The sequence below is a fragment of the Halichoeres trimaculatus genome, unplaced genomic scaffold, assembly GCF_033239565.1.
Source record: "Halichoeres trimaculatus isolate MK-OKI-2021-1 unplaced genomic scaffold, fHalTri1.1 fHalTri1_scaffold_6, whole genome shotgun sequence".
Classification (NCBI taxonomy): Eukaryota; Metazoa; Chordata; class Actinopteri; order Labriformes; family Labridae; genus Halichoeres; species Halichoeres trimaculatus.
The window spans coordinates 22,447,118-22,462,648 of NW_027437184.1; the positions used below are offsets into that span (position 1 = coordinate 22,447,118).

General features: G+C 42.6%; 2 protein-coding genes and 1 non-coding gene across 4 annotated transcripts; 2 read left to right on the plus strand and 1 right to left on the minus strand.

Annotated features, from left to right (window-relative positions):
- The first annotated feature begins 1,025 nt into the window (after positions 1-1,025).
- Positions 1,026-4,783, plus strand: LOC141791810 (uncharacterized). The gene is made up of 2 exons (XM_074672464.1): positions 1,026-1,443; positions 3,031-4,783. Exons 1-2 carry the CDS (start codon positions 1,026-1,028, stop codon positions 4,773-4,775), a joined length of 2,163 nt encoding a protein of 720 aa, XP_074528565.1. The 3' UTR covers positions 4,776-4,783.
- A 3,223-nt stretch (positions 4,784-8,006) lies between these two features.
- trnas-gcu (transfer RNA serine (anticodon GCU)) lies at positions 8,007-8,088 on the minus strand. Its single transcript has one exon. It is a non-coding gene; the product is annotated as a tRNA-Ser (tRNA).
- A 248-nt stretch (positions 8,089-8,336) lies between these two features.
- Positions 8,337-15,514, plus strand: dpp3 (dipeptidyl-peptidase 3). 2 transcript variants are annotated; one of them, XM_074673169.1, is made up of 20 exons: positions 8,351-8,425; positions 8,941-9,085; positions 9,228-9,383; positions 9,531-9,675; positions 9,785-9,874; positions 10,123-10,260; positions 10,583-10,657; positions 10,827-10,917; positions 11,184-11,314; positions 11,510-11,640; positions 11,813-11,871; positions 12,253-12,447; positions 12,546-12,658; positions 12,760-12,852; positions 13,034-13,096; positions 13,180-13,304; positions 13,600-13,720; positions 14,036-14,215; positions 14,435-14,597; positions 14,690-15,514. In XM_074673169.1, the coding sequence occupies exons 3-20, from the start codon at positions 9,259-9,261 to the stop codon at positions 14,830-14,832; spliced, it is 2,181 nt and encodes a 726-aa protein (XP_074529270.1). In that variant the 5' UTR covers positions 8,351-8,425; positions 8,941-9,085; positions 9,228-9,258; the 3' UTR covers positions 14,833-15,514. The 2 variants fall into 2 exon arrangements, with proteins under 2 accessions (XP_074529268.1, XP_074529270.1); XM_074673167.1 differs by lacking the exon at positions 8,941-9,085 and having other exon boundaries at positions 8,337-8,425.
- Positions 15,515-15,531: the final 17 nt, after the last annotated feature.

Here is a 15,531-nt window from a genome sequence, read left to right on the forward strand (position 1 = left end):
AAAAAGAAGCAGAAGGGGGAAGACAATCTCTGCATCTCATGGAGCTGACAAACACTTTCCACTCCTGAGGATGCTGTGCAGCATGCGCTACTTGCAGGCTGTGTGTGTGTGTGTGTGTGTGTGTGTGTGTGTGTGTGTGTGTGTGTGTGTATGTGTGTGTGTGTGTGTGTGTGTGTGTGTGTGTGTGTGTGTGTGTGTGTGTGTGTGTGTGTGTGTGTGTGTGAGAGAATGCATGCATGTGTCTAAAGCCATAGGGAAGACAGAGGGGGGGACAGAATGGTGCCGTATGGTTTTCATAACTCTCTGAGGGTTTTTCTATTCTGCTACCCCCTTCCCTTCCCTGACTCCCCCCAAACCCAATCCGTCAACCCCTCCAGCCTTCTCTTATACACTCACACACTTTACCAGCCCCCTCTTCCAAAAACACACAATTCTTTTTCCTCTACGTAGCCTCCCCCCTTTCCACCCTCCCCCATCTGACTCCCTTTCTGAGGTTCAGTCGGGCTTTGCAGAGGCAAGAAAGCCCCAGCAGGATCAGATACTGGAGGGACTCTGAAACTCATCAGGTTCATATTTGGACTCAGTTTAAAATTTCTTGGATTTATTTGCATCATTTGTACATTTTGACCCCTGGACTCTTCTGGAACTTTACTGGACTTTATTTTGGACTCTACTGGACTTTTGAAAAGCTTCCACTGGACTGCATTATTATCTATTAGTTGTAAACAGAATTGGGTGAAATCTGTTTGAATGTGGCAGCAGTTTGCAGATGAATGAAGTTTAACTGATTTGGGATAATCAGATAAGATTTTGGGACATATCTGCTTAAATGTAACCAAATATTTATTAAAAGACAACAAAGGTTGGGAAAACTATTCGGGAAAGTCCCAGCTTTTTAGATTGATGTGATTTGGGTCAGGTTTTTTCTTTAGAAGAGGAATAAAGTTTCATATCCTTATTTATTTTGACAGTGGGTGGGTACTCCTTTAATTTAGGCTCAGTTTAACTTCATGTCTCGATTGAGGATGCAAAAGACCATCAGCAGCAGTAGCAGCTGCAGCAGCATGAGTCTCCTGTGTGTTTTGTGGCTGCTGATCGTCTGTCTGGCTCCTGAAAGCCAAGCCCAGAGGCCGAGGGAGCCGGAGGGGGATCAGCCAGCCCGGGCTCAGCTGGCGGAGCGAGACGCACTCTGCCACCAGGATGGATGCTACAGCGTCTTCCTCCAGAAGAGAAGCTTCAGAGAGGCTGGGCGGAGCTGCCGGGAGCGAGGTGGGACTCTGGCAACGATGCACACCCACGAGGCAGCGGGTGTGGTCCATGAGCTGCTGTCGGCCATCGAGGCGCAGGGGGCCAGACCCAGGCTTCGACTCTGGATCGGGCTGCACAGACCACCACGCCAGTGTTCGTCCACCAGACCGCTCAGAGGATTCGTCTGGGTCACAGGCAGGAGTCTAAACTTTTTGACATTTGACCTCTTCATGTCTCTGAAATTAATCAACCTGTCACTCATTTCATTTGAGATAAAAAATGCAACACATGGAAAATCAGCTGGACGGTTAAAGTAGGACTGAGGCTGTCACAAAACTCATCAGGTCAACTTGATTGACCATAAAAAAGTTATATCAATTCTTACTTTACTTTTATTACAATGAATCATTTCCCTAACTTTAATTCAACCCATTCAGTGCAGTATCAGCATCAAATAGCAGTAAATGAATCAATCAATTAATTGATATAACCTACAGAAGGCCAGGAAGTAATATTATGACCGTTTACATTTTTACCCAGGTCTAAACCACTCTTCTTAGTTTCATTTAGAGATCATACTTAATTTATGATGAGCAAACACTTGGAAGGAGCTCAGAAACCTCAAGCAGAACCAGCCTCATTAATGGCCAATCATCTGCTGCACAGAGAGCCCAGGAAGTAGAGAGGCCAAAAGACAGAGACAGAGAAAAGGATGGAGACAGACAGTCAGAAAAGGAGATGTTTGTGCAACTACAAAAAACTCACAAACAGATCATTGTGTCAAAACGTCTCTACACATACAGCCATCCCTTCTCTGTCAAACTCTGGCTCCTGGTCCAGCTTCCAAATGTTGTGCTGACTGGTTATTACATTAACTCCTTTTGTTTCACACAGACTGAGCTGGCGCGACAGAGGGAGTTCAATCCCTCTGTTGACCTCACAGCTACTCCTCAGCCTGATTTAGTCATTACACAAACGCCACCTACTAAAATCCAGATGGACCTTTTTTATCACTCAAAGGGTCTGCTTTGGTCTTCAGTGAGGAAAGACATAAGGTTTTAAAGAGTTATGTCACTAACCTATTTTTCCATCAGCCATGATTTAATGGGCTGGTTTACCCAAATTCAAAAGGCACATTTCTCTCTGTTCCACAGTGGTATCGAGCAATGCAGATACTTTTGGTTTTGTTAAACCAGGATATGATTCAGAGGTTTCTTTCCACGCTTCAGTGCCATGGATGTGAAAGGAGGTTTTGATTGCCAGGCTCAGAGAATATAAAAGTTGAGATCAAATGCACTGCTCACTGCTCTGCACGATCAGTTTGTGATGTGGCAGCAGCCACACTTATTGTTGGTGCGTTCAAACATACTTCAGCTCTGTTTGTCATAAACTGTGTGGTGGTGCTCAGCTGTGTCACTCACAGCCATGTCAGCGAAATGTTAACTGGTGAAAAACCATCGATAGCATGCTTCGGATTTATTCCAACAACAATGACAGAAACATTTTTATCCTCTAAGAGTAAAATTGAAAAATATTTGACTTCAGTGACTCCTGGTGGTAGAATCATAAAAGGCACTGTTGTGAAATAGTACATGTTGATAAAACAAGATACATCACAAAATATGGATTACTAATGTGGTAATTTTGCCAGAATTTCATTTTTTTTCTACATAACTGCTAAAAAACCTTTGTATGCTCGTTTTTGCTGATACTTAAAGAGAGAAATTATTGTGAGAGATTTCCTACTTAAACTGATCAGCGCTTGTCTTCATTCTTCAACAGGAGACCAGGACGGTCAGTTCACCAACTGGCTCCGTGAGGACACCCCCGGGACATGTGCAGCCCCTCGCTGTGTGGCCATGACAGTCCACACTACCGAGAGTGGACGTGAGAGCAGTGATAATTTCCGGTGGTTGGATGGCTCCTGTGCTTTGCCATTGGACGGATACGTTTGCCAATACAACTACAAAGGAATGTGCCCTCCGCTGGAGGATGAGGGTAGAGGTCCAGCTGTTTACACCACCCCGTTTCACCTGGTCAGCACCATACTGACACATGTGCCTTACGGGTCTGTTGCTGCTGTGCCGTGCCCTGTTGATGCCTCTGACCCAGACGCCGGTGCTGAGCAGACAGTGCTGTGTATGGAGAGAGATGACGAGACAATCGGCTGGTCCAGGGATGCCCCCCTCTGCTCTTCTGGAAAAGCTCTGCAGAACCAGGACTGGTGTAGTGGAGATCACGGGTGTGAGCAGTACTGTCAGAATACAGACACAGACTACTATTGTTACTGTGCTGAGGGATTTATAATAAATGATGATGGGTACACCTGCATGCTTGACCCCTTGAGCCAAACCGACCCACCTGAGCTGTCGTCCGATTCTGCCGGTCCCACTGAGCAGCCCCACCTCAAGGAGGTCTGTGTGGAGATGGGTTGCGAATACAACTGCATAGAGACACCTCGGGGAGTTCGCTGCACATGTCCTCCTGGCTACCAAATGGGTCCAGATGGCCGCAGATGTTCTGACGTGGATGAGTGTCAGCAGCAACCATGCCCCCAACTCTGTGTCAATACCCCAGGCACTTTCCACTGCACCTGCCATGAAGGGTACCAGCCGGATGATGAGGGTGAGTGTGTGGATGTCGACGAGTGTCTGGATGAGGGCAGCTGTGAAGGCTCTTGTGAGAATACCATTGGGTCCTTTGCATGCCTGTGTGATCCAGGGTACGAGTCCATTGAGGGAGAATGTGTGGATGTAGATGAGTGCGCAGGGGGGTCACCTTGCCAGCAGCTGTGCATCAACGTTCCTGGAGGATACCAGTGTTTCTGTGACAATGGTTACGATCTACAGCCAGATGGACTTACCTGTCAGCCTTCATCTGATGATGAGGAGTATTCCACTCTAACCCCTGACCCCAGTGACTCTGCTCACATGCCTAACTTTGACCCTAACATTGATCTTCCTTGGTCCAGCTCATTCACCCCAGACCCAGAGTTTGAGGCTGACACTAACTTTGATGTTGACTGGCTGACAGAAATCCCTGAGGTGCTCTCTCCTGACATGGATCATGGGTCAGAAAACCATCTGAACCAATGGGATTCACTTTCACCAAATCAATATCAGACCGCTCCAACCCCAACACAAAAAGGAAATACAGGAAATGAAATAGATAATGAGGCTGAAGCCAAGACTGGAGGTAGAGCAGCTGGGGTGGGAGCTGAGACTGCAAATGATTCAGCCAGTGGGACAAAGGAGGGGGGGCAGACTCACATAAATGGTACAGACGATGTCAGTGGCACAGTTGAGGAAGGGACTGGATCGACTGCAGGGAAACGAAAGCATGATAAGAGCTGGTTACTTGTGGCCTTGCTGGTGCCTCTATGTGTGTTCCTCGTAGTGATGCTGGCTCTCGGGATTGTCTATTGCACGAGCTGCGCTGTGGACAAGAGCCTGAGCTTCTCAAACTGCCATCGCTGGATACTCCCTACAACTCCTCCAGACAGGAGGAATGGCAAAACCCAAGCATGAACCCTGAAATGAACAAACACAGGTGCATGAGCACATGCACAGATGTGTTTAAAGCCCAAATGTTTGTTAACATTCTTCTTGTGGTGCAGGACTTTTCGCTGACACTGCCATTGGGATTTAGTACAGCTAACTGGCTCTAAAATTCACCAAGAAAAACCAAATTCTGTCTGTCGCACATCCTTTGTAAATAATTCACTTTCTCATCATCTTTTTAGAATTCAATAAAAAACAATAAAGTAATGAAATACTGTGTGGTTTTTAACTTCTCTCAATCATTCCAGAAAATCCTGCCTTGTCAATAAGGTAAAACAATCAAAATATAGAAAGAGTGTGTGTTGACAAATTGATGTTTCCATACCTAAAATGATATTAAACTGAAATACAGAATGGTGGTTTTCCCCATAAAAATGTTGTCCAACGCAAGACTTGTGTATCCGAGTTTTCTCCAAATCCTTTATGGAACTTGGCATGTTTTTTTTCACATCTTCAGATTTTTCCAGAGAAATCTGCGTTTTTTAAACGGCAAATACACAACTAAATAATAGGGGAGACCAGGTATGGCAGTAACACTTTTGCTTCAGCACCTCCAACTCACTGAATATTTGAGTCAGAGTTCTCAAACTTGAATGCAAAATACCCCCAATTGTTTACAACAAATGGCACCGATTCAGACCTCTGCAAGAAAATCACAGACCTCATGAGGTGATGTCAAATACATGGTGGTCCTTTGTTACAACTATCCCCGCTACCAGGGTAGGTTGTAACACATGCTGAGGTAGGTTGTAACCGTTAGACAAAAAAGCAAAAGCAGAGGTCATGACCCTCAAAAAGAGGTTTGTTGAAATAGAACAATCCAGAACAATGTCTCTCTCTATGACTGACCGTAACTCACTTTCTATTTGACTCAAGAGTTCATCCTCAACAGCCTATGCTAAAACACTACAATCAAAGTCACAAATGGTTGGTTGTTTGGAGTGGTAACTTTTTTTTTCTTTTTTTTAAAACTTTTTTTGAGGTGCAACATATCCTCCTGTCCCTCAGAGAAAAGCCTAACCTACACTGGGACATCACTGAGTCCAGTTACCCACACTGGGATATCACTGGACCCTCAGCTTCTGCAGTGATTTGTAGTAACATGGCAGATCCCATGTGCCTTTGTGACGGATCTGGCTGACTTATCATCCTTTGTGACTTCATCAGATGCTTTTTTAAAAACATCTGCAGGCACACCTCTGCCAGTCTTTCTCCTCCACTGCCTAGACTTTATGCAACATCATTGCAATCAAAAAATGTTCTTAGTTGTATATAAGGAGATGTTTTACTTTGAATAGATGTGTTACATAACCCACCCACCCCTGTAGGCCAACCATAATTTATTCTGATAAAAGTCCAATGGTTTTATCTGGATTAGTATAAGTACTAAACAAAACATAGTCTTAGTAAAAAAAAATAATTACTGTCTTACCTCAAAATCAGTTTTTTCCCCCCATAGAATTGTCATGCACCTGTTTCCAGCCCTGAAAATCACCATGTGCGATCAGGTTGGAAGTGGGTAAACACTGAAATGATCACGACTCCTATCTTACCCTGGTTGATGTAATTGGTGGTGTTACAACTCTCCCAGTTTTACAACCATACCCGGTCTCCCCTACTTGATCTCCTAATTCTGTCATATCCACAGCCACAAAACGTGTATGTACAGTCAGAGTTAGAAAAGCGGCTACGTAACACGCAAGTTGAAGTATAAGTTGAATTTCATGATGACAGAAGGTAAAATTTAATCATATATTGGCTCACATTCGGCTTATACATCGTGTCGCCTTTAAGAGTATTTATCTAGTTTTCAATCTTACCTTCTCCCGTTTTGGGTTAATGCAGTGGAAAAGATTGCCGGCAGCGTATACTTTCTAGGCACACCCCCTTGCGTCACGTGACCTGTTAAGACCTGTTAGGATCTCGTTCGAATCCCTTTGATCTCGTTAGGAATATGTTCGGACCTCGTTAGGACCTCCGTTCGGACTTGTTCGGACCTGGCTGAATGGACCGCCTTAGGGGAATGAAACAGGGAGCTGGTCGTGATCTCAAGGTTGTGAGTTCGAATCGGGGCTATGACATACCGACCAAACTGGTTATAGTTGTGTAAGGGGTGAAATAAATATACCAGAAATGGACTTTGAGCGTTGGGATGAAGTGTTTAAGTGTGAATATGTGTGTAAAAAGTTCAAGTTATCAGGTCAAATTGACGGTTTGTTTTCTTAATTGAGAGCTTCCTCTGTCCTTACGGCAACAAAACATAAAAAACTTTATATCTTTGAAAAGGTAGTAAGTTGTTGAAAAGATTTTAAGTCGTGAAAGTTAAGGATATTAAGATTTAAAATTTTTTATCAAACCTTTATAAGAATCAAATTGGTACACATACCTGTTAGGACTTTGGTTAGGAATCGTAAGGAATTGTTAGGACATGTTAGGACTTTGGTAGGACTCAGTTAGCAGTCCTGTTAGGATTCACTGTAGGAGTTGTCAGGACTGTTAGGACTTTGGTTAGAACTTTGGTTAGGAGTCGTTAGGACCTGTTAGGACTTTGGTTAGGACTTTGGTTAGGAATCGTTAGGACCTGTTAGGAATTTGGTTAGGACTTTGGATAGGAGTCGTTAGGACCTGTTAGGACTTTGGTTAGGAGTCGTTAGGACCTGTTAGGACTTTGGTTAGGACTTTGGTTAGGACTTTGGTTAGGAATCATTAGGACCTGTTAGGACTTTGGTTAGGACTTTGGTTAGGACTTTGGTTAGGAATCGTTAGGACCTGTTAGGACTTTGGTTAGGACTTTGGTTAAGAGTCGTTAGGACCTGTTAGGACTTTGGTAGGACTCAGTTAGCAGCTAATTTGCTGGCATTATAACTTTTATCAATTATTCCAGAGAATCTTGCCTTGTCAATAAGGTATTATAATCAAAATAGGATAGAAAGAATGTGTGTTGGAAAAAAAATAAGTTTCCATACCAAAAACAATATAAACTGAAAAACAGAATGGTGGTTTTCCCCAAACAATGTTGACCAACCAGAGGTCGGTAGAGTCGAGGTGGGAGGGGCTACGAGGTGAGTTAGGCTGTTAGCCAGCTGCCGTGGAGTTCTCAAGTGCCCGGGTCGCTGTGTCTGCAGCAGTATTAGGCAATGATCTGCATACGCCAGTATTGTAAAGTGTTTGGTCGTGTTCGACCGTGGAAAAGTAATTCGACGAGGATGGGATTCGAACCCACGCGTGCAGAGCACAATGGATTAGCAGTCCATCGCCTTAACCACTCGGCCACCTCGTCAGATACCATATATGCTAGGTAAATTGAATCATTTTTCATAGCTCCTTTTATAAACTGCTATCAGTTTCTGTTGTAGTGTTAAGGTCTCTTGTCCGAGCTGTAGAACTGGCCACTTTCCGAAGATCGTGTATTTCAAGCCTAACCTTGGTGGGTAGATAATGACACAAGGTTCTTGGAAAAGTCTGGTGTAGCTCTAATGTAATTGGTCATTTTTTTTTCATCGATCACATTTTGCTGAATCTGATTGGTCAAGGGGAGGGTCTCTGGTTGAATGAATACCGGAAGTGTGCAGCGTGAGACTGCAGTTTGACGTTCACTGGGCTGTGTGAAAAATAAGGTAACAAGTTATTAAGTTTGTGTTCTTTGCACATCTCGAAACGTTTCCCAATAGAGAAAAACAAGCACAATTTTGTATCAGGGTATTTTTGATTTAATTTTTCGCTTACGTAAGTTGTACTGTGTGTTGGGATGCCATAATCACTTAACAGTCGTTAGCATGCATGCTAGTAGCTAACGGTAATAAGTTAGCAGTCAGAAGAAGCCTGTATTACATGTGATATTTATGCATATAGTGAATATCTTAAGCTCACAGGTCGCTTACTCAATGATTTTTCTTGTCTTCTGATGCCAATGAGGTGCGTTTTAGGTCTCTTTCTGTTTTGTTAGAAAACGAAACAAATACTGTTTCGCTGACGCTGGTTCCTCTTGAATCTGAGCCATTGTTACCCATGACAGGTCAAAGTGTAGAGACAGGCACCTGCTGCGTGCTTCAGACACGATTTATTCAGTATTTCAGTGGCTGTCACTTAGCTCTTTTTTCTCTTACATTGCTCCTTGTATTTCTCTGTACAGTGTTAAACCTGTTGTAACATTTTAAATGGGACTTAAGTTGATGCATTAACAGCTGGTGTTGTTAGACAACCTGCCTCATTTACCTAAAGATCATACAGGCGTGTGAATGCATCCTACATCCCAATAATCTAACAAAGCCAGTCTGGTGAGATCCTTTGACTATTATTGGACTCTTAGTACTTATCTGCTGTTATCCCATCAATAATCTTTATTACACTTTTTTTTATTTTATTTTATTTTTTGTCATTTTCCTCTGCTGACACTTCCCTTCCCCTCTTTCCACCTAGTTCCTTGTCAGTTTTCAACCTCAGTCTGAAGATGGTAGACTCCCAGTACTACCTGCCTAATGACATAGGTATCTCTGCCCTGGATTGTGGCGAGGCCTTTCGCTTGTTGTCACCTCAGGAGAAGATGTACGCTCACTACATTTCACGTGCTGCCTGGTATGTAGACGATCAGTTCAATCAAGTATTTTTATAAACTAAATGAAACAAAGCGAAAAAAGAGGTTTCCCTTGTTTTTCATATTGGAAACTGAAGTTGATGGTAGAAATGAAACCCTGTTGATCAGATGATTGTTTTCTATTGTAGGTATGGTGGTCTGGCAGTGCTGCTACAGACCTCCCCTGAGTCAGCAAACATCTTTGTCTTGCTGCAGAAAATCTTCAGGAAGCAGACCCCTGCACAGCTGGAGGAGGTTGCAACAGCAGCTGGACTCAGCTCTGAGGAGTATCAGGTCCATATATATATTATCTGTTCTGCTGGAGTATCATTTATACACTCACTTTTCACTAAACAAACAAAGAGATGCTTTCTTGATGTGGCTTCTTTTGTTTGACATTTAGGCCTTCTTAGTGTATGCAGCTGGTCTGTATGCCAACATGGGAAACTACAAGTCCTTTGGAGACACAAAATTTATCCCAAATCTGCCCAAGGTGAGAGGGCTTATTTTGTAATTTTTAAAACTAATATAATGTAATATATAACATTATGATATTTAGTTAGAATAACATATGTGTATGATATCATGCATTTTTATATATTTTTTTCCTTTTTAAAACAGTATCAACATAAACCAAAATTAAATACCATTAAAGTGCAAAGTTACTGTATGTATCGAGAGGTGCTGTACAGCTGCTCTAACATGTTTTAAGCTTTCTACATCTATTTCACATCCACTCAGGACAAACTGGAAGCTCTTGTTAGGGCCAGCCAGGCGTATCAGGAGCAGCCCAGTGAGATAGGGGCTCTGTGGGACAGCTGTTCATGTCTCCTCTACTCCCTGGAAGACCGACAGAAGCAGCTGGGCCTGGGTGACAAGGTGGGATCTTGTACCATTTAATGCTAACTTCATGTTAGCTTTGACCTCAATGTGTGTGTAATGTGCATTGTGTTGTCCTGACTGGATAGATTTGACAGTTAGTTCTGTTTGTCGTGAGAGTGCTGTTTTACAGCTGGGACTGGTAATTCTTCTCTAACCCCACAAAAGTTAAAGTCTCTTTTGAGCCACACTTTTTAGAGGATGGTTGATTCAGATTGGCCCCTAGGAAGTCAAAAGAGAAAGCTCTTCAAATGATCAAATGTTGAGATCTCTTTAAGAAAGTGAATGACCCATAATATATTATTTTTTGTATTTTTTTCAGGGAATCACCACCTACTTCTCAGGAAACTGCTGTCTCGAGGATGCTGAGCTGGCTCAGAAATTCCTCGACTCAAAAGTAAGCTGAAGTCAAACCTCGTTCGTCTTCTGGTTACACACATCTTTTATTTTCTTTGGTATTCCAAAGACATTTTACGAGTTCATCCTTTTGATCTGCACTCTTGTTTCTCTTCCATGTATGTTAAAGTTCACATATTCTTAACCTTGTTTTTGTGGTTTGTCTCCAGAAACTGTCTGCTTACAACACTCGTCTGTTCAAGAGGGAAAACGGAGGCAAAGCCTGCTATGAGGTCCGCTTGGCTTCAGCTGAGCAGAAAGGTCAGATCAGAGTTTTATATGAGAGCCATGGATGATTAATGGAAAATGCTGACCATCTAACATGTGACATGCAGAAAATTAAAATTGTATAACATAGTATGTAGAGTCCGCACCACATGCTATGCCTGCTACACATATGATATAATGGTCTTTTAACACATACTGTTTGATGGACATGAAATGCATATTGAGAGATTTGGTTATGCAGTTAATGATGTCAAACAGGCTGAGATCAAAGCATCAACGTGTTGATTACTGCGTTGCAGACTGTGCAGTCGATGGGGAATGTGAGACATGCTGCGGCAGTTTTAACTTTGAAGACAAAGAGTTCACTGTTAAAAGAGGAGACTACGCTCCTCTCATGGAGAAAGTCGGCTATTATCTCAAAAAAGCAAAGGTAAGAGATACAGATAGTCTTCCATATGGATTTGAGTTTAGTCTGTCTTGTATCTCTTAGTGAAGTTTAGAATCATCTGTTAGACTACTGTAAGTGAAAGAGGAGGCCCCAAAAATGACAAAACAATGATTGGAAGAGGCGCTGCCAAACTTCTACTCATGAAACTCCTGTATTGTGTCCAAATTCTTCACTCAGGAGTACGCTGCCAACGACAACCAGAAAAAGATGCTGGAGGAGTACTGCCGCAGCTTCACCCTCGGATCAATTGAGGCACATAAAGAGGGCTCACGCTACTGGATCAAAGACAAAGGACCTATTGTTGAGAGGTGAGCACAATAACAGCAGTAAAATTTCAGTGACTCAACCTTTTATCGCTTACTCCCTTAAGAAGTTAATTCTAACCCTTGCATTGGTTTTGAGTGTCTTTGTCATCTGTGTCATCTTTGCTCTTTCTCATTTTAAACCCCTCTTCCCCACTCCTTTCTGTTATTCCCTCAGCTACATCGGGTTCATAGAGAGCTACAGAGACCCATTTGGCTCCAGAGGGGAGTTTGAAGGTAGCTGCTGAGATTTTTATATATATTTGTTGGTATGCGGTCAGTGAACTAAAGGGCCTTTGTGAGGACTAATTCAGGGCTCCATGTTTTATTGCCCTGTTTCAGTGTGAGACACTATTGTAAGCAAACTATCAGTGATTACAGTTGTAAAGATGGTAATAAAAGCTGCTCATATCTACTTAATTTGAGCCTGTTGAAAATGTTTGGAATAGTTTTCTTACTCCAGCAGTGATTGCATCAGTGTTAGCTGGACACATTTTATAACAGATGTTGTTCATTACCTGGAACAACAAAATAAAAAAATGTTAATTAGGTTGGTTTTGGCCCTTTTTTTCCTTGTCAATTAATGTCCTGTCCCCTGGGTTGTGATGTCACTTCTAGGTTTTGTTGCTGTCGTAAACAAAGCAATGAGTGAGCGTTTTGCCAAACTGGTGAGCTCAGCAGAAGTCCTCCTCCCTGAGCTGCCCTGGCCCAGAGAGTACGAGAAGGACACTTTTCTGAAACCTGACTTCACCTCACTGGATGTTCTCACCTTTGCTGGCAGTGGAATACCTGCTGGCATCAACATCCCCAACTGTGCGTGTGTCTATATATAGACCTGTTTTTATAATGCACCCCACTTCTGGTGGCTTTACTCTTCTTGTTCGTCTCACTTGGAATCTGTTTGTGTGCAGACGATGACATCAGGCAGTCAGAGGGCTTTAAAAACGTGTCATTAGGCAACGTGCTTGCTGTGGCCTATGCCACACAAAAAGAAAAACTCACCTTCCTGGAGGAAGACGACAAGGTAATGCACAAAGCTTCCTGATACTAGAGCTCTTATTGTACACAGGTTGACATCATTTTTAACCCTTTTCTGTGTCTCTGTGTGTGTACGCACTACACTAGGACGTGTTTATCAAGTGGAAAGGCCCATCATTTGACGTCCAGGTCGGACTTCATGAGCTGTTGGGTCATGGAAGTGGGAAACTGTTTGTCCAGGTGAGAAAGACATACTGAGCACTCATCACAGAGTGACTGTTTGTGGTTATTTGTCAGACACATGGTAGTATTAGGTTTTAAAATATGTACGGTCATTCTGATGAGATGTATTTTACAGTCTGCATCCAGTGTTTTATATTATGAAAGGGATTTTTATTTTGCTTCTCTTTTTTCTTGACAGGATGATCAGGGGAAGTTCAACTTTGACCAGAGTAAAGTGACCAACCCAGAGACTGGAGAGATGGTGAGCTGATTGTGTTATTACACCTATCCTTAACTTTGCATGATCTCTCCTAAACTTACCAAAGGTGTCTGTGTATCCTGTAGGTGTCCAGCTGGTATCGGGGCAGTGAGACATGGGACAGCAAGTTCTCCACGATCGCTTCCTCTTATGAAGAATGTCGCGCAGAGTGTGTTGGACTCTATCTGTGCCTCAAAAAGCAAGTGCTCAGGTATGTCAAGAATTACCTTCTGTCTTCATGCTCCATGTTTTATACATTTTGCAAAAATCTTACACCTCTTCAACATTAAGCTAGTTATGCAACTCAATTGGACCAGACATATTCCTGGACTCATGAAGATAAGGTCTAATAAGAGAATTTTTACCACAACTAAGAAGTAAAAACTTGCTAAGATTTCAGTTTTTCCAGTGCATTAGTCTTCAAAATAGCGTGTTTTTTAGTTTCTTGGCTGATAGTTACGAGGGAAGTCTGCATCCGAATAGTTTTGTATTGTTTCTTCTTCCAGTATTTTTGGACATGAGGGTCAGGATGCAGAGGACGTAGTGTACATTAACTGGCTCAGCATGGTGAGGGCTGGACTGCTGGGCCTGGAGTTCTACACACCTGAGAGCAAGAGCTGGAGACAGGTAATCCAACCTATGTCCTCAGTGTTTCTACCACGCTTTACTTGGACCTCCTGGCAACATATAATAATGGATTCAACCTCAGATTTTATAGAGCTTCAGAGAAACATTGTGTTAGATGAAAAGTGTTTATGAGACGAGTCAACATACAGACTGTGAGGGATGTGTTTCTTACAAACTGACTGGCTACGTCTTGGTATCTGTACAGTTTTGAATCACAGCTTAAGTAAGTGTGTCTGTGTTTATATTAGTGTCAGGAGATGTATACAGTGTATGTCTCATGAGAATGTTGTGTGTGTGTGTGTGTGTGTGTCTCAGGCTCACATGCAGGCCCGTTATGTGATCCTGCGTGTCTTGCTGGAGGCCGGGGAGGGCCTGGTTGGCCTGGAGGAAGTGACAGGAAAAGACGGAAAGCCTGACGCTCGAATCACACTGGACCGCAGCAAGATCCACACTGTGGGCAAAAACGCCATCCACAGGTTCCTCCAGAAACTGCAGGTATGTCCAGATTTAGGAACTTATTTGATTCTTTATTATAAACAAATCTGAAGAGTTTTTACATTAAAGCTTATAAACCTCCAGTTAGTGTGTTTTTTAAAATGAATGAAATTGTAACTTTTGGCAGTTTGGTCACAAATTATAATCATTACTATACTAAGTTACTATTGCATACCTTTTCTGTCTCTTATTTCTGCTTCCTGATTATTTGTTATTTAGGTGTTTAAGTCTACAGCAGATGTGGAGGGAGGCAGAGCAATGTACAACACTTACTCTACTGTCAGTGACAGCGGCATCCACAACTTCCTGCGTCTCAGAGAAACAGTACTGGCGAGGAAAGAGGCTCGTAAGATGTTTGTCCAGGCCAATACCAGAATCAGCGGTATGTATGATAAAGGCCTATTCAGGTGTTGGTGGGCTGTGATTTTATGTGTGTGAGTGTGAACCTCATGTGTGATTACGTGTTGTTTCCAGGGGACAGCGTAAATCTGATCGAATACGAAGGCAGCGCGGCAGGTTTGATTCGCTCCTTCACTGAGCGCTTTGACGAGGATGCAGAGAAGCTGGAGGCCGACCTTTTGGAGATGAGCAAAAGAGACGCCCCCTGCTGGTGTTGATGGATATGAGATCTGCTCCAGCAGTCCTCAAATATGTCAACCAGATTTTCTACTTCACCATTTATAAAAACAAAATGATTCTTCAATGATAAAACACAAAACTGCTTAATGATCAAAACTCTTCTTAAGACACTGCAAATCTGATATGTTTTAAAATATATACTTCAGTTTAAGCCATAAGGTCATCTGCCAAAGTTTTTCCAGCCATAGTCCAGAGTCAGGTCTGCTTTAAAACAGGATCAGACACAGATAAATGAGCTGACGGTTAATTTCATCTGTTCCTTTTGTGGATGCATTTGTGAATCTTAGTCTAATGACAGATAATTAGACCAATGCTGCCTGACAGGACAAACAAATGTGTTTTTAACATGTACTTCCTACTTTCTGATTATGGTAAAGCTGGTTTTCTCTTGAAATTTTCTCTATGCACCGATTCTTAATGTCAACTTTGGTAGAAAATAATGGACCCATCTTTAAAGCTTCTCTGTTGAATTAACTTTTCTTCAGCCTTGGTGTTGATGATTTGAAAGGCTGACAGTAGAACAGCTGCTGGTGCTGTCAAAGGACAGTCTCTTGTTAATGAAGAGGTAATACATTTCCTGTTTGTGCTTGGTTTGGTTAAAAAAATCAATGATGAACTGACTGTATAAAATGATGCTGTATGAGAGAAATGAAATGAATCTGCACAAATAAAATCAG

Excerpts from the sequence above, each read along its gene's own strand:
- dpp3 (XM_074673167.1), top strand. The coding sequence starts at position 9,259 with ATGGTAGACTCCCAGTACTACCTGCCTAATGACATAGGTATCTCTGCC. Across the intron at positions 10,658-10,826 it reads AGAAATTCCTCGACTCAAAA|AAACTGTCTGCTTACAACAC; the intron begins GTAAGCTGAAGT and ends GTTTGTCTCCAG. Across the intron at positions 13,721-14,035 it reads AGAGCAAGAGCTGGAGACAG|GCTCACATGCAGGCCCGTTA; the intron begins GTAATCCAACCT and ends TGTGTGTCTCAG.
- LOC141791810 (XM_074672464.1), top strand. The coding sequence starts at position 1,026 with ATGCAAAAGACCATCAGCAGCAGTAGCAGCTGCAGCAGCATGAGTCTC. Across the intron at positions 1,444-3,030 it reads AGGATTCGTCTGGGTCACAG|GAGACCAGGACGGTCAGTTC; the intron begins GCAGGAGTCTAA and ends ATTCTTCAACAG.